The 22,373-nt window shown below is 39.5% G+C and overlaps 1 protein-coding gene across 7 annotated transcripts in view; it reads left to right on the top strand.

Annotated features, from left to right (window-relative positions):
- The window catches only part of LOC308383338 (rho GTPase-activating protein 12-like), a 61,883-nt gene that overhangs the window by 32,707 nt on the left and 6,803 nt on the right, over nucleotides 1–22,373 (top strand). For 2 of the 7 annotated variants that reach the window (XM_080861239.1, XM_080861240.1), the window contains exons 3-10: nucleotides 14,424–14,690; nucleotides 16,391–16,606; nucleotides 16,981–17,061; nucleotides 17,351–17,479; nucleotides 17,632–17,694; nucleotides 18,120–18,194; nucleotides 18,799–18,860; nucleotides 21,333–21,414. In XM_080861239.1, coding sequence (XP_080717365.1) covers nucleotides 14,424–14,690; nucleotides 16,391–16,606; nucleotides 16,981–17,061; nucleotides 17,351–17,479; nucleotides 17,632–17,694; nucleotides 18,120–18,194; nucleotides 18,799–18,860; nucleotides 21,333–21,414 — 975 coding nt within the window. The remainder of the gene's footprint in view (nucleotides 1–14,423; nucleotides 14,691–16,390; nucleotides 16,607–16,980; nucleotides 17,062–17,350; nucleotides 17,480–17,631; nucleotides 17,695–18,119; nucleotides 18,195–18,798; nucleotides 18,861–21,332; nucleotides 21,415–22,373) is intronic. The other 5 variants (XM_080861242.1, XM_080861241.1, XM_080861244.1 and 2 more) reach the window with 5 other exon arrangements.

Consider the following 22,373-nt stretch of genomic DNA (forward strand, 5'->3'; position numbering starts at 1 on the left):
GGTCAGTTTGTTTACACTGCACATTTAAACTTGAAGGTTCGAAAACATAAACCCACCCGTTTAAACCATATATATATATATATAAATAAAATAACAAAAATAAATAAAAGTTTAAGCAAGTATTGATTTGATGATTCGCTACATAATCTGGAAAGGTCAATACTACTTAAAAGCTAGCGCCGAACTACTGTGTCTACATTAACAGTAGACGAAGAGTGGATGCTGTTCTATATGTTCAGTCCAAGTTAGAGTCAGAGAGATGTGTGTGACTCTTGGCTTTCTAAATAAAGCCAGTTTAGGTTTTTCCATAAGAATGTCCTATTTACATGGCAGTCCAGTAACCTAGTTAACCTAATCAGGCCAAAGATGTAATGACCTCTTAAATGCAGGCTGTTTATTACATTTAACCACTGCAGATCTGTCTGAGAAATGGAAAGTGAAGATGAAACTGACCTGATATGATTTGGTTTATACTTGATTTGGTGTGTTTTGTTCCAGATGTTTTAGTCATGGAGCACTGTGCCCTATCGAATGTCTACCCTCTGTGCCTGTTGTCTGGACATCTGAAAAAATATCACAGATAATTTTTATCAGCTTCTGAACCTATTTTTAGTCCACGCTGACGGGCGTTCTGGTAATCAGGTGGTGATGACAGATTTGTTTTGCGCAAATGTGTCACTGAAATAAAGTCTGTGCGGAAGAGGAAAGGAACAAATGGTATTATATGGTGCTGCTATAACATAAGCCCCCGCACCTCTGCAGTATTTTCCTCTGATTTACAGTAATCCTTAAACTTCTGTGTGCTGCCTTGTTGTTTTCTGGGGGGTGTGCTGCCAGTGAAAAGGCCACATTTGTCACGTCTCAGACATGACTCACTCTTTTTCCGGTGCCCACTCATTATTGAGGTCCACTGCATTTAGTGCCCATTACATCTGTAGCTCTTTTAGATTTCTTTAATGTTTTTTATGCATTGAATCTCCAGTTTATTTAAGATATTAATGTTTCATGTTTGTTTTTCTTTGTGAATCATCGTCTTCCTCCTACTATTTTGTCCTCTATCTTTTGTCTCAGCCCTGAAATGTTTGCATCTGGTTAGTTATTACTTTCATCTCATGTTTGCCCATAGATGTCCTTTTATGTGACTTTAATATTGTACTTTAGTGGCAATATTGAGTCATCTTACAGTATGTAGGTAGTCTTTGATGTAGCTTTAGTCTGAACACCGCCTCTTTAATCAGCCCTATCTCCAATTGATTTCTCACCCACATGTTTGACTTTAGAGACGTTGTCGATGTATAACGGAAGAAAGTAGTTTTTGTTTTTTATGACTCCTGAGATAGAAAACAGTTGTTTGTAATGACCTCAAGGTTTTTATATCAGTGTTAGCATTGTGTTTGTGATTCTAGAGGCTCTTCTGACCTCTGCAGTTGTTCCAGGAAGTCTTTAGGTTTATGACCAATGACGGATTTTTATATTTTTAGTATGAGAGAACTGTTCTGATTCAACCTTTGTATTCTAGTAGAGAGGCTGCTATTTTAATTGTGGCTGATTCTCATGATGACTGTTTTCATGTATCATTTAGTCTATAGATTGCCATCAGATGATAAAACCAATAGTAAAAAAAAAAAGATCCAAATACTTTTGGCTCTTTCCTGCAATCAGCTAAATAGAACTATTTAATGTTCACTTTTATTCTTTTTAAAAATCTTATACATTTTAAAGCTCCGTGTTGTTTCTATCTCAGATGGCCTGGTTTTATTAATGTACATTTTGGTTTCATAGAGTGTCTAGCATCACACGTATGTTATAGAAGGCTAAAGCCGTATAAGGCTGTATTAACATTGTGAAATATAAGAAAACCGGGGACCCCATTTGTGAGTGGATTATATATTGGGTTTTTTTGGTTTTTTTTAAGTTAATTGTTATTTGTTATTTTTGTTTAACGGTCAGTTTTTTTTAATATTCATTGGGACAAAATTTAAGAAGTTCATAATAGATATGATGTAATACTGAGTATTTGGTGAACTGTAGATAACTATTGAAGTCCATGTGTGACAGGGATTGCAGTCATTACCCATGAAACAAGGAATTCCCAGTGAGATTGTTGAAGGACTTCCTGCCCTCTGGGAAAACTTTGACTCGGGAGGTAGAGTGGGTCATTTACTAATCAGAGGATTCGATCACTGAGTTATTCAGTGAAGTGTCTCTGGATGTGCGTGGTAAATGAAGGCAGCCTAGTATGGATGAACAGTATGGATGGATATGTGAATATTTATATGGAAGTGTCGTATTTAAAAAAAATAAATAAATAAAATAAATTACTCCAACTCTGTATTACAAGACAAACAACGCTTAAGGCCACTGACTGACGGATCAGTATAATAGTCTCAAAGAAATGTATGTATTGATGCGTTCTCAGGCTTCCTGTGTTGGTAAATTTAACTGACATTTTAACTGTTTCATGCATGTTTTTCTTTTATTTCAGTTAGCTTTGTAAGTATTCAGTATTGTTTCTGTTTTCTGTTTATTGTCAGCCATTTAGCTTTGACTGAATAAAGTCTACTTAGATAATTGCAGCTCCCCTCCAAGCCTCTTTATCTTCACTCTTGCTGAATCAAGTGCTTCATGGCTGTGGTCTGTCACTGTTGTCTGGGTTAATGGATGCATAGCTTCATTCAATGTCAGTGAATGGACACCCAACACATTTGGACTGCTTGAAGGACCCCAGTCAGTGTTTGAAGAAATAATACCCAGTCCTGTCTGGATTTGTTTTTTAATGTTTTAGTGTGCCCAGCTGGGTCAGAGTGCACAACAGTGAAGCTGTGTCTGTCTAATAATAAGATCAGACAAAATGTGTACAGCGTGGCTGTACAGTATTCAGTGGTTTATCAAATTTTATGTCTCTTTATTTTTAGCTTTTTTTAAGGTTGTAATAAGTTTTGGTGTTCAAAAAAAAGTTAAAGTGATTTATGTTAGTTGGAAATGAAAAATGTAAGGTTTTTCAGACTGACCTTTCACCTGTGTTTACAGATGGTATATTTACCTTTCAAGTGAAAGTGTGGCGTTTACTATCTTTGTTTTACAAAGCCAGATGTTACAGTGTTGGCATAAGAAGGTGGAATGCTATAAACAAAGCTAGCTTAGGTGACTTGGCTTGTGAAAGGCAACCATAGATGGTATTTGTATATCACATGGACAGAGATACCTGTTGATTACTGCTAACATAAAAATAAAATAGTGCTAGAATTTAATCTGCTGAGAAGATCTAAGCACACATTTCTTGGATGGGCTTTTGGGCTGTGTTAACCCCACATAGTTTCATAAAGCAGAGAATTACCCATGTCGACTAGAACAGTGTACCAGGCTGGAAACGTGTCTGATTCATGGTTAACTGTGAGCATTTTAAGGGAATTATATGTTTATATAGTTTACATACTGGTTGTTTTATGTGATCAAATTGTGATAGATGTGTTGTGATTGTTGTTTTAGTGGACTCTAGTTGAAGAACAGGCTGTGTCCCGTTAATGTTCTCTGATGTTCTGCTGCTGAATGGGAAATAAACCGAACGTGTCCTGCCTGTCGCCGAGGGATTACTACAACAACAGTGCGCACACACATGCACAGCCATCTGCCTCATCACTCACAAATCAATTCAGAGTTCTGCTGCAGCCACACTGAGGTTAAACAGTATCTGACAGTGAATTAAAGACTTCGTTTGCTTTCAACAGCCTGATGGCACGTCAGACGTTTATCTTGACTACGAGAAAATGATAATCTCCGTCTGCGGAACACTCATTTATAATGGTGTAAATCACACACACACACACACACACACACACACACACACACACACACACACACACACAGTGAAGCTTGATTCTGCATGTGCTTGTCAGTTTTTGCTTGATAAAAGACTGAGGGGTCCATAAATTGAGTTATTGCACAGGTGATAAACGGTTCTACAAAAAAGGCCTAAAAAGCTGAGAGAAAGGATCAGACAGGTGCACAAAGCTGCAGGTGTCCTCTTGTACTGTCTCCCTAACCCTTTAAACCACATTTTCCTATTTTCAGTTCAGCAGGAAATGTTTGGCATGCTGTATGGGCAGCTCTGTTGACATTTTCTGCTGCTGGCATTGACGAGTAAATGTTTTCGTCAGTGTAGCTGTCTCCACCTCCGCTTGCTTTGTCCCTGACATTTCTGCATTTGTTACGTTAACCACAAAAAGTCTATCTTGGCAGAAAACCACTGAAATAAATTATAAAGGTTTTGACTTGCGATCCATTATAGCACCAACAAAGGCAGAATTTTCAGGGGTTTAATTTTCTGCAGGAAAAACTGCACTTTTCTCTCAAATGAGCTTAACTAAGAATCTTTAATAGTTCTGTACAGCTTGTGTAAGAAACCCATAGTAAAGCTAAGCCGTGTTTACATCATCTTACTGTAATGATCGTAGCCTTTGTATGTGTATATGTATGTCCTATTTCCTCAATAATGGCTGGGCTGTAGCTCATGTGGTCATTGGAGTACGAATAAATGTAAATTATAGATAGAGAAAACTGTAGAAAAAAGTGCTTGTATGAATAGTTATGATTTGGTGAGCGAGGCATATACAGCTGATGTATATGTTTCTTTTTGGGTGGCGGGGGATGTTATGTTTTTGTTTTTTTTTGTTTTGTTTTTTTTTATCTATGTTAACTAAAAAAAATACTATAGATTCTTTTGATTTTCATTTCATCTCCCCCCTGCAAATGTGATGTTACATTCTCCGTTTGCTTTGTTTCATGGTCATGTCATACAGGTCATTAGCCAATGAAAATACCCCTGATTAACCTCCTTTCTAACATAAACAATTACCTAAACAATACGTTTGGAAAATGTTTTATTCATTATGACCCTAAAGGAGTGACTAAGCCCATAAGTTCATCAGGAACAGAAGTCTGGGCTGGGGCCATTTTCCCATTGACCTTCTGTGGTCTTTTCACAATCACGGGAGTCAGCCCCTGGCAGCAATTAACAGGAATGCAGGTTTAAAGTTCATTTAAACACACTGACTGCCAACAACAAGCTATGTGAAAACCAGTTAAAACCCACACCTCACATATCTACATGGAAGGACACATTCCCAAAACAAGCTCAAATTTGCAATTTATAGTTGACTGATATATGCTGATGACATGACTCATTCAGAGTGTCTGCATGGGCAGTTTTCACAGTTCACTGTCAGGGTTGAAATTTGGTTAATTTAAAGGCGCATGAGTGATTTGTTCAGCATAGCAGCAGCCTGCTGCTGTGCATCACACAAGCTATTCGAAGGAAAGGGTTGGCACTGGGACACACTGTGTGAAACCACCTTATTGAGATAAAGTCACCAGAATTTCACACGTAAATCATACATAATAGAGAACAGTGCAGAAATTTGTTGAATTAATTAAGAATCTTTCCTTAAAAAATGACTCATAATAACTGCTTTGTTTGCTTTTTAAGGCAACTCTGTGGCTGAAGCTTTTTAAGGCCAGCTGGAATAGTAGTGGTCTTGTAACCAGAATGAGGTTAAAAAAATTATTGAAAATAGGCCAGAAACTCTCTCTCTTTCGTGAACCATGCATCACCACTTAAATGAGTCTTTAAGCAAAGCATTTAATGCCCAGCTGTGCTAATAAAGTTTTTTTAAAAGCACCAAACAGTAGGAAACTGTTGCTTCAGGCCTGAGAGTGTGTTCATTTATAAATGCAAAACAGATTGATAAAAGTAGATCCAGTCCACTGTGCTGTAGCGTCTTAAGTTAAATGGGTAGTTTAAATAGAGTGGAGCAGACCTGAGTGTGAACACCTGGATTTGAGTTCCCACATCTCAATCTGGGCTCTTTTAGTTTGCCTACTGTGGTAATATGAGTAAGATTTGCAGTTGATTCAAGTTTTAGAGATTTTCAAATATTGTTTGAAAAAAAATGCTAAGGCTAAAGATGTTGTTGGGCATATTTGGCTTTACAGAAAACACAGGCGGTTAGTAGTTGTGATAGCCTGATGTTATCATGTTATAAAAGTGGCGTCAGTGTGCGATTATCTTGCAGTACAGCACATGTATCAAAAAGTTTTATTTACCTCAAACCTTATTTTTTTGCAGTAATCCAAAATCTTATGGAAAAAGTCAAAACTTTGTAAAGACTCTGGACAAGCTTAGTGTTCTTAGGAAACCTACTCAGGTTCATAACGTGCTCTGTTTATTGTGGCTGAGAATCAGATTCAGTGAACTGGTCTCTAAGCCTGTGGAATGATATTGTGACTGGGATTAGCTGAGCAGTAGGACGGCACAGATAAGGAAGAGTCTCTGTATCTTTGCTTCATATCTTCATCCTCCTCATCTGTGTTGGCTGGATTGACAGAGCTGGATTGAGATAACAGGCGTCAAGATGTCAGCATCAGTCAGTTGTGATTTAGATAGCCTGCTATGATGCAGTCCTCCATTTATCTATTTAAGATACAATGAAGCGGCCCAGAATAGGATAATCTCAACCACGGCTTGCTTTTCTGTGGTGAAAGTGAAAACATCATCTTTTCAATCTGGTTTTTCCCTTTTATGCTTTTTGTCTAAAGGATTTCTTTTTTTGATACATTTTCAAAACCAAGATAACAAATGCACTTTCCAGGCTAAACAAACACTACTTCTCTTAGCTGTTCTTAAAATCCCTCTTTAAATATCTAATGTTTCCTACCTGGCAACAGGATGGTTGGCTCGATGTCTGTGTGTTAGATAACAACATTAAATCCTCTGCTGGAGCCCGGATTGGAGGAGAAAGCTACATCTACATCTTCGGAAGTCACATCCATTTGTATTATGTGTCCTGAGCAGTGACCACACCTGCCCCCTTGCCTGCTACCCTCTTACATAAACACACACACACACACACACACACACACACACACACACACACACACACACACACACACACACACCTTTATATATAATATTTATACATGCCAGCTGTCCTTAATGGACCCCTCCAGCTCTCAGCCAACCGCTGTGCTGGAGTATTAGCATCATCAGCTGTGACCAGTCAGGTACATGAAATTAGAAGATTAATCGGCATCTGCAGAGTCTTAAAAACAACACTATCCACATCCTTTATCCTAAGGCACCTCTTCAAATATTACCCATTGTATTTTTAGACTTTATTAGAAGAACACATGTGTTAATGTGGGCACAGCTGCAAGCCCATGGAGTGAATAGATGACCCTGAGTAACACCAAGCCTGTTTCTGCTCACTTGTTCCTCTGTTTATGAATCTCATTAATGTGTGTGAGAACTTTACTGCATTGGATGGAAAAAAAAATAAATAAATAACATGTTCACAATTTCTCTGGTTTATCAGCTTGTAGAGATTTCCCTAGTTCCCTATGGAAAAGATTGGCATCAATATTTGGATAACGTTCAGCCTTATCCATTGGACTGTGTTTAAGTAGTTGGCCTTCCTTAATTGACTGATTAATTATACAAGGTATTTTTTCCACTTATTTCCCTGTAATATTTTTTTAAATCCAGCACCTAACCCAGTGGGGACTCATATTTAAAAATAAATAAATAATTTAAAATAATTAATTGATTCAGAATGTTGACATTGTTTTAGTAATTAATCACATCACTGGGGAAAAATGCTTAAAACTACACAGGTTCACTGGTTTCAGTTATGTAAATGTGAGTATTAGCTTTTTCCCCCCCCCCTCTTATTATCATGTTAAATTAATTGAAATGAGTCATTTGGAGACGTTACCTCAAGATAAAAGAATCTGCAGTAAGCATTTTTCACTTGTTAATTTTTTTTAAGCCTACATTATTAATGTAGCTGATGGTGAGACCAGCCATGATGTGTACTTGGAGATGGTGGCACTGAGAAAAAGACAGGAGACTGAGCTTAGGTAGAAGAGTTTGGAGACTGTACATAAGTTTGTCAATCCTTGCTTATACCAATGTGACATATAGATGACGGCTCAGTTATCTGCAATAAAATACCAAGAAGCCTTTTTAAGTTAAAGATGGATTTGTAAATGTGATATTTATAAGGTGTAGGATAGTATTGTTGAAAAGGATAAGATTGACCATTTGTAGGAACTGAACACGTATCTGAAGTTATAACTGTAAATCAGTGACTTTAATAATATTAATGAACATCCTGTAGCATGCTTGGAAAAGTACAGATTTATACTTTCTTTTTGTTTTGTTTTTTTGGCATGTGATTAAAAACAACATTGTAACTGTACCACATACTGAAGGCATTTTGAGTTCACCCAGGTCTTGAACCCACCTCAGGCTGTTCTCTTTTTGTCCCTGCATTGTCTGCTCTTTTCTCCTGTTGAATGTCACTTCTCTTGGGTTGCGCAACTATCTTGGGTGGGGCCTGTGTTTCAAGGCCTTTCTGTGTGTTTGTCCATGGTTTGCTGTTCTTTATTATTCAGTTGGGTCATATTTGGTGAGATTACCTCAGACTACACTGAAATAGGCATCAAGCTGCAATGAGCATGTGTTTTACAATCATGGGGTTTGTCCGGGTGTCTTTGTAACTTTTCCAGACACATTAAATGTTATTTTTGATTGCAAGCTCCTTCCCTCTGTGTTTTTTATTGTTTCCCTTTCCCTCTGTGTTCTTCCTACAGAAGAAAAAATGTCAAGTTTAGTTCACTGCTCGTGCTGTAAAGTTCTCACTGCGTTGCAGTATCTGTGATGTAATCAGCTCGGCTCTAACATAGCCTCCTTTCTTCCTGTTTCGATCAGGTGTTGTCATGCTTCCTAGCTGGTTTCACCTGTCACATGTAGCTATGAATTAAAGTTTACCAGTATACCAGTAACTACACTGATCCCAAAGTAATTGGGTAATTTTGTTTGGATCAAAAAAATGATTAAAACATGAACTTTCCATTGTAACATGAAACCTGTATCCCACATGTGAAGAAAAATGGGGAGTTTTTCTGCTTCCGTCAGCTACATTAGTGCAAAAAGAAATGTTATAAAACCCTTCCAACTACATTATGCAATAAACTGTAACCACCGAACATGACCATGTAAAGCACTGCAGTGAAAAACCCCTCCAGTGAAACTAAAAAACTGAATGGACAAGGAAGTAGAAGAGGGAAAGGGCCGGCCTGTCTATTTTTGTTTTTGTGGGCATGATTGTGCATGTGCACACTTGTATGTGTGCACACTAGTCAAGCGCGCACACTTGATTCACATCAAAGTACCTGTGTGTGTGTTTGTGTTTGCATGGCCCATATCCCTGCAGGTATGTGGTAGAGCAGGTTCATCTGTGTCAAATAGAAGCGGTAAACGTGGACAGACACACCTCTGCCTCCTATTCCTCCTGCAATACTGCTACGTCTCTTTAGGTTTAACTTTGTTGTCAGGCTGCCACCTAAAGGACGGTGCGACCTTAACCTTTGTCTCTTTGATTGGTAAATTCTTTAAAGCACGTGTGTAAACATTTTAAGGTACCCAATTATCGCAGTTTACGCCGTCTTTTGCGATGGGCCCATCGCACAGGCTGATATCGCGATGACAATAAATTTTCGATTTATTGTGCAGGCCTAATATATATATAATCTCTGTAATCATCAGTTTGTAGTCATGATCACAATGTTGCACATTGATCTGTTTTCAGAGTGTTGCTGAAATGATTTGACTAGAAACCAGACATTTGTTTTTGAAAAGCAGCTGAGCAGTTTTACAGTTGACCCCATATTTACGAGAACCAGGATAACTTTGCATAAAATGAACACACTGCTCTGAATCTCTCAGCAGACGAGTCTAAATATAAACAGCATCTGCAGCCAGTTCTCTCCAGTGTTAGCGCTGATGGATTCACTGCCTGAAGCGGAGTCTTAGGTTCTTCTGTTTTTCCTGGTCCTGATGCGGTTTATCTCTGAGCTGAATAACACTGGGCCGGGTGGTTATTATTCAGACTGCAGGCTGTGCTGATAAGACTGTAAATTTAGAACTGGCAGCATCACTCAGTCCCTTTCGTTTCCCCACCCATTAAGCGGTGCTCTGGCCTATAATAGGAAATTAAGATGCTGAGCTGCAATCAGAACTGTTAATTGGCTGCTGCTGCTGCTGTGTAGTGAACCCTCAGGCTCAGACTGTGGCCTGTACACCGGGTGCTGTGGTTGTACTTAATTTCTGGTGGAACTGTGGTTTGGTCAGCCTGTGTAATTATTAGCTCTGTGTAAAATGGTAAATGGCCTGTATTTGTATAGCGCTTTACTAGTCCCTAACATCCCTAACAACTAGTCCCTTTACACATCCAGTCATTCACCCATTCACACACACATTCACACACTGGTGATGGCAAGCTACATTGTAGCCACAGCCACCCTGGGGCGCACTGACAGAGGCGAGGCTGCCGGACACTGGCGCCACCGGGCCCTCTGACCACCACCAGTAGGCACTTTACCCATTGCCTACTGGTGGACACAACGACCGAGACTGTCCAAGCCGGGACTCGAACCAGCAACCTTCCGATTACAAGGCGAACTCCCAACTCTTGAGCCACGATCGCCCTCTTTCTTCTCACAGTTTGGTTTCTTAATGATTTCTGTTCGTGCCGTCTCTGAAAATGACCACTGTCATATTTGGAAATATTTGTTTTGGGAAATATTTGATTTTCCTCCACAAGGAAGAACATAAAACATCGTTAAATGTTTCTGATAGTGTAGCATTTCCAAACTTTAGTGCTGCACACTAAAATGGGTTCTTTCTTCTTAATTTAATTTGCCTGCTTGATTTCCCATGATTCCTTATTTTTGTTTTACTTTAATTTATTTAATCCTAAATGTTCATGGTCATTTCAGACAGAATTAAAGAATTAAACATTAAAAATGTTTATCATTTGTTCTAAAATACTTCTCACAGCCCACCTGCAATAACTACAAAGGCCACACTTGTTTCCACTTTTACCAGCTTGTAAACTGTAGAGGGTTTCTGTGTTCCTGGCATTGACTCGCAAGTGGCTCAGATTTATTGTGGCAAAGCAAACTTAATCAGCTGTTCACCCACTGAGCTGCATCGGATGCATTATACAAGCTCTCCTCTTATTGTCTGTATTATAAGATGGCACTTTAAACACTAGGGTTACTCATAAATACCTAATTTTATGCTTCATAAAAATGTCACAGCGAGTGCTTTATTTCGGATATTTCACTGCAGGAATCCCTGTGCAGAAAATGTGCGTAGGTGCTGACACCTGACTCCATTGCAACCTGTACTTAAAACACAGTGTACTGACAAAGAGAGCAGCTTCCTCATACTGAGAGGTCAACCTCTTAATGTTCAGTGGCTTCAGAGCTCCGTATTGATTAGCTGGTCAGTCTGATAACACCAGATGTCCAGCACCAGCTGCTCAGGGATATACTGCTGCTTTAACAGAGTTAAGAGACTCCCTGTGCATTTTTAATGAGCCAACCTGGCAGTAAAGACTTTAGTTACATAATAGGGGTCTATTTGATAGAGCATATACAGCTTTGGTGATAAGCATGTTGTTCTTTTCTGTACTCCTGAGATGCTCAGATTGGTACAGGCATGAAGGGGATTTTTATTCTTGTGTTTTTACAGAATTGATACAAAAACAAACTCTTGTTTTCTGTTTCATTAGAACTTCTCATCTCTTTTAAAAATACAACCCTTTGGTCTGGCAGTAATACACAAAGTGTCTACTTGTCCTGCACAGATTTGATGGAGTATGTAGAGTGTTACACGCATATTGTCATTTACATAAGATAAGATAAGATAACCTTTATTAGTCCCACACGTGGGAAATTTGTTTCGTCACAGCAGGAAGTGGACAGTGCAAAAGTTATGAGGCAAAAATTAGAATACAATAAGAATAAATACAGTACACAACTGTACAGAATAGAATAAAATAAAATACTATATACAGTAGAATAAAATAAAATAAATATACAATAAGATAAAAATAGAATACAAATACAAATACTATATACAACTGAGTAAAAATACAACGATGACAGAAAGGATTATTGCACTTAGTATTATTGCATATGTATGGATGTGTGTGCTTGATCAGTTAAAGTCTTTATTATGGAGTCTGACAGCAGTGGGGAGGAAAGACCTGCGAAATCTCTCCGTCCCACACCGTGGGTGCCGCAGTCTTTACATGAAGGTAATAGCAGTAAAAGGATGTGGATGTATATCACATATAATCAGAAATGACAAAAATCACCATCATCTAAATATCCTCCTTCGTTCGATTGCAAAAGCTTATAACAACAAAGAAGACTCTGGCCTGCCAAAGTGCAGTGAAGCTAACGTTTGATCCAGCTTCAATTAAACAAATGAAACAAAGTAAATGCACTTAAGGCACTGAGACATGATAGTTGCTGTGTATCAAGGAAAATAGCCTTTTTTTTACCTACATTACATGCATGGATCGCATGTGGCTTGTTGCTGTACTGCTAGTAGAAAAAAAACAAAACAACACTGCTTTGTTGAATTCGCAGAGTTGTCTTTTTTTCCACTTAAGCTTAAATTTCCGAGCAGCCTTGAGGAAACTGTGTTTTTCGTGGCCAAAACTGAAGTGGGCGACCACCTCTGTGGCTTTTTAACGGTCGATTGACTACCAGGACTTCCCCTTTGACAGATCCATGCACTAAATCACATGTTTGTGCAGCATTATGCAGGAAGACCACAGAACAGTCACCAGTGTTGCACGCTGCATGCAGTAAAGCAGACTGACAGCTTCAATCAAATCACTCAAAATACTAAACAGGGACGATGGCAGTGATCCGTTTGATGAAACGTTTTTCGCGAGCCATTTCAGTCCATGAAGAGGATGACGTATTTACTATTTGTCAACCACTGGAGGTAATTTGTCGTGCATTTTAATTAATGGGTGGAAATTTGCTCAGCATTGCAGAAGCTTTCTACTGAATGCTGGCTGTAACTTTGAAATCTAGAGCTTTGCTTGATAACCCGCGTGGTCAGAAACTTTTAAAGAAAGTTTGGACTTCTGTGAAATGTTTTCACAAATAGAGGGATGAAACTGTTTTAATTATATAATAAGATACAGTATGTATATTGTGGTCCTGTGATACTGTATTGAACAGCTAGCACTTCTACGGAATATCAAGTTCTCCTTGGTACCTCCAGCTGTTTGCTTGGCTCCTGCATATTTCATCCCCATTGATTCCCATGCAATAAAAACATCACAGAGCCAACGTTGGGAGGCCTCAGGGCACTGGCATTATTCATGCCTCTCTCTGCCCTGTCGCTCTGCAGCCGCGCTCCTTCTTTGTAATGCCAACATGAAATAATCATGACAAGAAGCCCATTGACTGGATCACTGGTTCATCTGGGTTTTAAAGGATGCTCTGTCATTAGAGCAGAGCTGTACTACACAGCAATAGAAATGTTCTTCTTTGACTGAACAGGAGCTCTCTTGTTCACATGGCACTTGAATATCACCATATTTTACGTTCTTAGGAGGTTAGAGTTGTAATCATGTTTGCCACTGGTTAAAGTGACGGTTACAGACTCACACTTAAAAACATTTGAGTCATGGTTGGTCAGGTTTTCCAGCTTGTTATACAGGAACATTTTTGTAAGTGTTTAAGTATCAAGACCAGATTGCTGCATGTTGAAATTAAAACAGGATCTGAAACGTAACTCATATTTTCCTTGTGAACTTGAATAGCTCAGTCCAGCCAGTATCATTTTTCACTGTCTGCAGAAAGTTCTTCTTCTGAATGATGTGTACGGGGGGACAATGCAAGTTAAAAAGGAATTCTTATCGTTAGCAGTTATCCTGTTAGTTTTTAAGTAAAAATGTCAATCAACACATTAGGGTTTGCCAGTAACCAGTAACAGTCCTTTTCTGTGTTCAGAGTTGTTCAGATGAGGTTGGACAAACTCTCATCCCAGTGTTTAGGATGCATCTTGAGCTAGTTTAACTTCCTCTTTTCTACCTGACATGGGTTATTGCCACTCCCGGTTGTATAACAGCAGCAACTTCCTTCCCTTGTCCTTCTCCAAGTTCATTCAATGATCTGCTCCTCCACGGCTCACAAAGCCTTGAAGTAGAGCTTGTAATTTCTCTCTGACTTTAATCAGTTACTCAATGCTCCAGTGCAGCTGAGAGAGTAGAGTACACCTCAAACCTACTGTGAAGATTAAATGATTGACTTCATTTGAAACTCTGTAGGAATGGAGTGTGGGGGTGAGCTGTTTGATGTACGTGCCGTTCTAAAATGTTTCAAATGAAAATGTCTACCAGCTTGTGCGTGCAGCTGGTGATTTACAGCCTGAAAGCTGTGAATATTTTACATCATGCCCCTTCACTTACTGTCCAGGAACTTTTATGTAACAGACTTACATCCGGTCACAGATGAATCACAGTTCCCTCTTTCTTTTTTCCCTTCCTTAGACTGTGTCTTCTGGCCAGGGCCGCCCCGAGTCACCCGTCTACAGCAACCTCCAGGAACTGAAGATCACCCAGTCTACCCAGCCCCCTCTGCCCTCAGCCTCCCCGCTCCATGTGGTTGGAGACTGGGAGACCCATAAGGACCAGAATGGTAGGCACTTCTACTACAATCGCGCCACCCAGGAGAGGACCTGGAAGCCACCTCGAACCAGGGACAATAGCACCAGAAACTTGCAAGGAGAGAGCCACAGCACCGGAGAGAGCTCAGAGGTAAACGCAATTTACCGTAGTGGAGGTTAGTGAAGTATCGCGAGCATTGGCAACACTTTTGGGTTGCCTTTTCCTGAGCCATGTGCCCTAGTATCAAGATGCATTACTTTGAGTTTTAACAAGCAGTGACATAGCCTCGTGAATAAATATGAAAACATAACATTAGACTGATATATCATTTTAGATGCTTAATATGTGAAATGATGGATAACAATACATTTTAATAATGAGTTGTGTTGCTGTGAAATGTGCAGCAGTTTCATTGAATCCAGTCTGATTTGCAAATGCAATATATGACACTTTGGTAACCATAGATATTTTTGTAAACAGTAACAAATAGAAATATAAGCAGCTGCTTGGACTATGAGTAAGCCTGTAAGATGATCAAAATGTTTGGAGCAAGTTCAAATTGTTTAACACCCAGCAAGAGCACATAAAGTGACGTGAAACTGCCCATCACATCATTGGTACTGTAAAAATGCTTTAGATAGCTGTTACAAACATTACAGAAATCAAATACTTTTTTCATTTTAGGTATTTTTATCTTGAAAATCAGCAGAAACATAGTAGACAGCAGTCTACAAGTCAGGTAAAAATGCAGCTGTAAGAATCTGAGAAGTAGAGATCATAAAGGGTCTGGTCCTTTTCCTTTTTTTGCCATACATGTCAGCCTCTGATCAATCACTGCATAATTAATATGTACTGTCCCTTTTAAATAAGCATTAAAATAAAGCAGGTGCAGCCAGCCTTTATACAGCTCTTCTGACAAAGTTTATATTTTATTAAATCCTTTAATCTAAATTAAGTCCCAATTGTTATCGCATCAATTTTTATAACAACATGAACTCGGAAATGTTACTGTTAAACCTTCGAACAGGTGAGCCATTAATCACCTGATGTTGCAAAAATGTTGACAAAGTCAAACTGGTTCTCACAAGCACACAGTTACATAAACCCGCTTGTACACAGAAGTTGTTCATATATACTCACCCAGCGTCAAAGCATGAGTCAGAGACAAATATTAAACTGAAAACAAATATGCCGTGGCAGTACTTCATCACATATTGTGGCTGTCTTCTCACTCACATTGCTATACGCGTAGACAGACGGAGGCAACTGCAGAATTGCTCTTTCAGCCCCGCCAGATTGTTTTGGGAGATTTGGATTATCAGACAGAATATATCTCGGAGATAATGAAAGTTCTTGTTTTCTTTCTGACGCAACAACAGAATGATTTGTCCTCGAAAAGCTATGAGTAAAAGTCCACAATGCTGTATTTCAGTTCAAATGAGATGACTACAGCTGATCAACAGTGAATGACTATTTTTATAATCAGCTCACACACATACACACACGCGCTAGTGACTTACCACATACCCCTGAGTCATCTCTAATACTGACTCAGCCTCTGTTTCATTAAATGACTGCACCACACTGCCACCTTCAGGCCCAAAGCAGGCACTGTCCCCTCATCTGTTCTGTGCCACAGTGCGGGAGCTGCCTTCATCACTGGCCAAAATCAAGCAAGAACATTTTTAGCACTCTGTTGACGTTTCTGGGTCTCTATACTGAATCAAACTGGTGTTGGGTGTTTTACTGATGATTTATTGTTTCTGGGTGCATGACTGTCTTTTTTTCTCTCCAACGCTGTGGTGAAATTTGCCCTCTCCTGTCTCTTTCTCTTTTTAAACAAATGGCAGACCACCCCTCTCTCGCTCTCGCCGTCTTTCCTCCCCTTTCTCTCGCTTTCTATTGGTCGACTGCAGCCTCTGTCATCGGAGGACACCTGCTTCAGTACCTACTCTACCTACTCTAGCCAGTCAGACAGCCAATATGGCTCACCGCCACGTGGTTGGTCGGAGGAGATGGACGAGTACGGTCACACGCTGTACGTCAGTGACTATACTAACGAGAAGGTACCGGCTGCTCCGCTCCAATCTGTCTTTACTGCTGGGGGTTTCTGGGACTGCACGTGGGAGCAGGTTTTGATTTGATTTGCTGGAAAGTTCTGCTTGGGGGGCACAGCACAAATGTTTCCTGTTAACAAGGAAACTATGATGATACCAAACTATACACACTTTTACCTATTATTTTCTTATTGTCATAATTTGTTTTAATGGCTTTTATGTGTAACTAAAAGGAAACCCAATTAGGTCAAATCTACTCAGAAAATAAATTAATAAAATCTTAATCAAGACAATATAAAAGAAGGCTGAAAATTAATATATAAATAAAATACATTTTTAGGATTCAAACCACTGAATGATTTTTCTCCGGTGTGTCTGCTCAGTGGTTAAAGCACGTTGATGACCAGGGAAGACCTTATTACTACAGTGCAGACGGCTCCAGGTCAGAATGGGAGCTGCCGAAGGTGAGACGCTAAAACAGTCGAGCGATGAGAATTAATGGCGTACTGACCTGTCGTACAGGTGAGCACAGTGTACGTGCTGCACAACCGCACAGGATGGACCACATGTGATGGGGCGGTAAAGCTTCATACTTCAATGCGACAAGCGATAACTAGAGAATACTTGCGACATCTCTACTGCACCTAATAATTTAATATATTATTGCAAGGGCTTTTTTTTTTTTTTTTGTTAAGGAAAAAATGGTTTTATGGGTATACTGAAGTCATTCAATTCTTTGTTTCTTCAATGAAGTACAACCACTCCCCTCCCCAACCCTCTGGGGATGCTCCAAAGACCCGCAGTCTAGACAGAAGAAATGTGGAGCCCATCGTCCTGACCAAGTGGAGACATAGCGCCCACGTCCAGGACCCAGCTGACAAGGTCTGACACCCCTATACAACAAATTGTCAAATTGTACTATTAGCCTCATGCACCTTACTTATCCTTAAGGTTTCCTGCTGCACCTGGATTTAAAAATAGACCGAGATATTTGTTGAGTTAAGATTTTCAGTTGTAGACTGATTGCTTTGCAGCGGCTGTTAAAAACCAGGCGTTTCCGAACAGGCTCTGCACGCCCACATCCATACAAACACCAAGTCAGTGTCTGTTCCTTCAGCCTGCATGACCGTAATCGCACAACCGGAGTGATTATTAAACCTCCTTTCTAACTCTCAGTTGATTTTATTTTTAATTTAAATAATTTGCATTAATCACAAACTGGACTTTTGCAGCAATGTTGGATGATTGTCTTTAAAATGTACTGATTAGCCTGAACATGAAGTAGTTATAGCTGCATGAAACCTCATAGAAACTGTAGTTGCATCCACATCTTAATTAATAATCCTTTTGTGTCTCCTGGAAAACACACAGGTACTAGACACACATTATAATCTCACTGCTAATTACCATCACCCTCTTTCAGTTGTCCGTGTCTCCTTAGCCTTGCATCATATTCTCATTAACCTTCTTTTGTTAGCCCATTTGACATTGTTTCTTTTTTTCATCCCTGTCTCCTGACTAGGATGCTCCTTTGGGTCTCAAGCCCCCCTCTCCTGACTCTGACTCCTGCCCTTCGTCTCCCAAGCCCCCCGCCTCTGTTAGTACTCACCACTAACCTCACCTTCTTCACCTCCTGCAGGGATTTAACGTGGTCTCAGATTGTTGGATGGTGACACATGTTGTATGGCAGGTTTCCTGCACAGGTCTTTGTCCCAGTTAAATAAAAGAAGCTCAACATCCTGAAGGAAAACTAAAGTCCAATTGAACAAATACCTTAAACCTGTGTAGGAAATCCTGTTAATAAGCAGCACTGTGGATTATAAAAGCATTTCTTGGCCTTGGTTAAGCACACAGAAGTTTTTATATTGTCAGAAATTGTTTCCCTGAGTTGGTTAATTCACCAAAAATCACCGTGTTTGTCTGAATGTTGCACAAGTAGTTTTAACGTTAGTTTATTCTAATACATTTTCATTCATTCAATTCTGCCTTTCAGAAAAGTGGTATAGTAGATTTTTGGATTTTTTGCCTACAAGCTAAAGGCTGTTATTATTCTGGTGGTGGGATGTTTGGTGGTGGCGGTGGTGTTTTTATACAGCAGTAGCAACCAAGATTAAACAGCATCTCTCTCTGTCTCTTTTTGTGGGAATTATCAAAATTAATCAATGTTAAAACTGTGTATTAATTTTTTTCCCCCTCTGCAGCCATCTGAAAAATGTGGAATTCTGAATGTGACAAAGATCACTGAAAATGGCAAGAAAGTGCGGTAAGTAGTAGTAAGTAGCATGATGATTAATATTATGGTTAAAGGGATTGATGAGTTTGCCAGTCAATTTCTCCATTACCCATAAAAGAATTTCAATATATGAGATTAAAAATAAACTGAAGCTGCCTCGCCATAGTTTCAGGTCATGTCTCCACATATAACCAACATTTGTGACACAAATGGTTCTTGTATAGTGCTTTTCTACTCAAAGCGCTTTACACAATTTGTGCATTCACACCAGCACATTTTTCTAGGTGCTTTCTAAGTAACATTCATACACATTCACACTCCGATGGATTGCAACATGGGGTTAGTATCTTGCCCAAGGATATTTAGCATGCAGGCAAGGAGCAGCCTGGGATCAAACCACCGACCTTCTGGTTAGTGGCTGATCTGACCCACCTGAGCTACAGCCACCCCTGTAGCTCAGGTGGGCTTACAGGTTCGTACCTGGACTTTTCAGTCCTTTAGTGTGTGTGAAAAAGCCGATGCCTATTTATGACTATTGGATTTATTTATTTGCTTTTTAAATGGAGCTTCAGGCGACAATGTATTTGCAGAGGTACTCGTTTAACTCGTCTTCTTTATTTTTGTTGGTGAACGACTTTGCTGTGTGTGATAATGGTGCAATGAAGACTGTAGGAGAGACAAGTGAAATATTTTACACAGTGAAAAAAACTGAATTATTTAGTAGAACTAAACTACAGAATCAGCTAATGTTGTGACTTAACACCATTTTAGCTCTTCAGCTGATATCTCTGCCACTACATCAAATAATCGTGGTCAGCCAAATCAGTCAACATTGTACATTGTCAGTGTGTAAATGTTTCATAACACCCGGCGCTCCTGTTTGTCGCTTACACGTTGTGCATTATGGAGGTTGGATATCACTACTCTTATTAGGTGAAGGTTAACCTTCTCTGCCGCCATGGCAGCAGTGCCGCAGGGGGATGATAGGACAATCGAACTATAGAGAAAATCCAACCCCAGTGAGTAATACTGTCTCAGTATTATTATCAGCACAGCAGAGGGTCTCTCTTATTAGGCTAGTCCCCTCATGATTTAAAAAATAATAATAAAAGCTTTTTTGCACATTTCCCTGTAAGTTGCACCAGGAATCATTGTGTTGTTAAAAAATAGGCCACAATTTGTCCAAATTAATCTGCTTTCTCAAAGAGGGTCCACACTGGAAACAATTAACTTATGTAGTACTTTGTGGCTGATGGTTGGTCAGACTCCAGTTGCCTAGGTAACCCTTGAAAGTATTTACCAACCCTGTAATGTCAGTCAGCGGTATCCTTTGCTCTCACTTTTTGTGAGAGGAAGTTGAATAAAGGACCTACCTGCTCAGCAGAGGTATTTTGCCCATCATTATTGAATGTTTGACGTTCTGTAGTCTCTGGACACCATGCTGCTGCTAGGACATCTCTTTACTGTCAAATATTTCACAGCCTGTCTGTGTAGGTTCTGAGTCATCCAGGGCATGGTAGTCTATCTTAGAAGCTTTTTTGAACTTCTTCCCATATGAGTATGAGTATCACAGCCTGCTATGCGACGCTGATGTAATGTGTTTAGCCCATGCAGATGTTTTGTTTTTTTCTTTTATTTACCACATTAGGGTTTCTTTGTAATGATAAACTTAAAGATTGATGCATGCTGTCATTACTTTTTTCTTTATAAATTCCAAACAATGCAGCATGACACACGATACTGTTTTTCCAATATTTTGGAAATTATTTTGTTACACCAGTTGAAATACAGGCTATAGACGCCATTAGAAAAAAAAATAAATTAAATGGACGTAGCTTCTTTCTATGAAAAGTGAAGCAAATGTAGAAGAACCTGAACTTGCATTCTTTTTATTAGCCACAAGGAGGATAGCTAATAAAAGGCTGCAAAAAGACTTAAGATCCTATCGAAGTATACGAGAAATCGGCTCATACATTTCACCTCAGTAAACATTTTCCAGATGAGTTAATGTCCTCAGTCACTCCTCTCAGGTCATACTGAAGTCTGTTTGGTACATGCTGGTCATTCTAAGGGTCAGAAAGGATGTATCCAGGTTATACTATTTGGTTTCTGATGGGCAAGTCACTGGCCAGAGCTTCACAGTTAGACCCACCCCTTGTTCATCACATTCGCTTCAAAAGCAAGACGGCGATGCTGATGGCAACGATGCTTATCTTAAGACTTTAAAACTAGACTTCATAAACTTGTGGGTGATGTTAAAGTGACTATGTCCGTCTTTTACCCTGTCGGATGAGTGGAGGACAAAAAGATTGAAAAACAAAAAAGGAGGCAGTTAAGTACTCTCAGTAAATTAACAATAGAAACGATCCCGTGAATGTTTCTCCAATTCTTTTCTGTCTTGCATGTACATGATGTAGTTGTCTCTAATCTCAGCACTTGTTTTAAGTACATGAAGTATGTTTTTTTTGTTACTATTATTATTATTATTTACATCCATTACAGGAAGAACTGGACTTCTTCCTGGACCGTCCTCCAAGGTTCAACGCTCCTGTTTGCCAAAGGACAGGGAGGTGGAACTAGCTGGGTGAGTGATAGAAACTTGCTGCCATTAAAAGCTGTCGTTTCGTATCAAAACAGAGCCACACACTGTTTTGTGAACATTAAAGGCCATTGAAAAGAGTTACTAATGTGGCTCTGCTGCTCTGTTGTATTGAAAGACCTCCTTCAGGGACTTTTTCATCTGAGTTCACTTTCTTACGCTTCTGACACAGCCTGTATCGAACACCGACTTTCATGATTAGATGTATGCCCAGCAGTATCCTTTTCATTATGTACAGTTCAATTTTGATTGCAGCTTTGTTAACACAGTCCATAACTTCATACATTAGGGAATATTTTGGAGGTAACCTCTCCTTTTGGTGAAGTCTCACTAACTCAGTGAGGCCTGAAAAAGGTCAGTCTCAGTGGAAAGGTCGTTCTGCTTATTTATAGTGCAGGTCAGTTCCTTTGATCTGAAGGGCAGATGTAGGAGTGTTAAGAAACACTGTGTGCATTTAAGCTTTTGAATTGGATGACTATCTGGTTTCTGTTATCTCAGTCTCAAGGGCAGCCTGGCTGCTAACTGTTCCTTTACCTGTTGGATATAGTTAGCTGGTGGTTAAGAAACTCGGTGACAGGTTAAACTTCTGAATTAATTAAGCATGCCTCTGTATTCTGTACTTATTCCCCTGCATCTGGGGTTATTATATAAACCCCATCTCTTCAAAATTTGCACAACATTTTTCAGGCTGTTTGTTAGGTCACTGAGGGGGAGTTGAATATTCTCTCTTCTGTATGTGTCCTTTTCTTTCCATGCCTCCATCTCTTTACCTTTGGCCTCATCCTCCCATCATCCTTTTCTTTCATTCCTCCCTCCATCCCTCTGTTCAGCCATACTATCAGAGCGGCTACTTCCCTGAATTGCTCCTGTCACTGTTGAGTAACTGGAGGCCGTCAGCTAAGAAACAACCTGATGTCTCCTTTGGCTGCTCAAGGCTCAACCGA

This window comes from Rhamphochromis sp. 'chilingali' (assembly GCF_963969265.1).
Source record: "Rhamphochromis sp. 'chilingali' genome assembly, chromosome: 16".
In the NCBI taxonomy this organism is placed as follows: Eukaryota; Metazoa; Chordata; class Actinopteri; order Cichliformes; family Cichlidae; genus Rhamphochromis; species Rhamphochromis sp. 'chilingali'.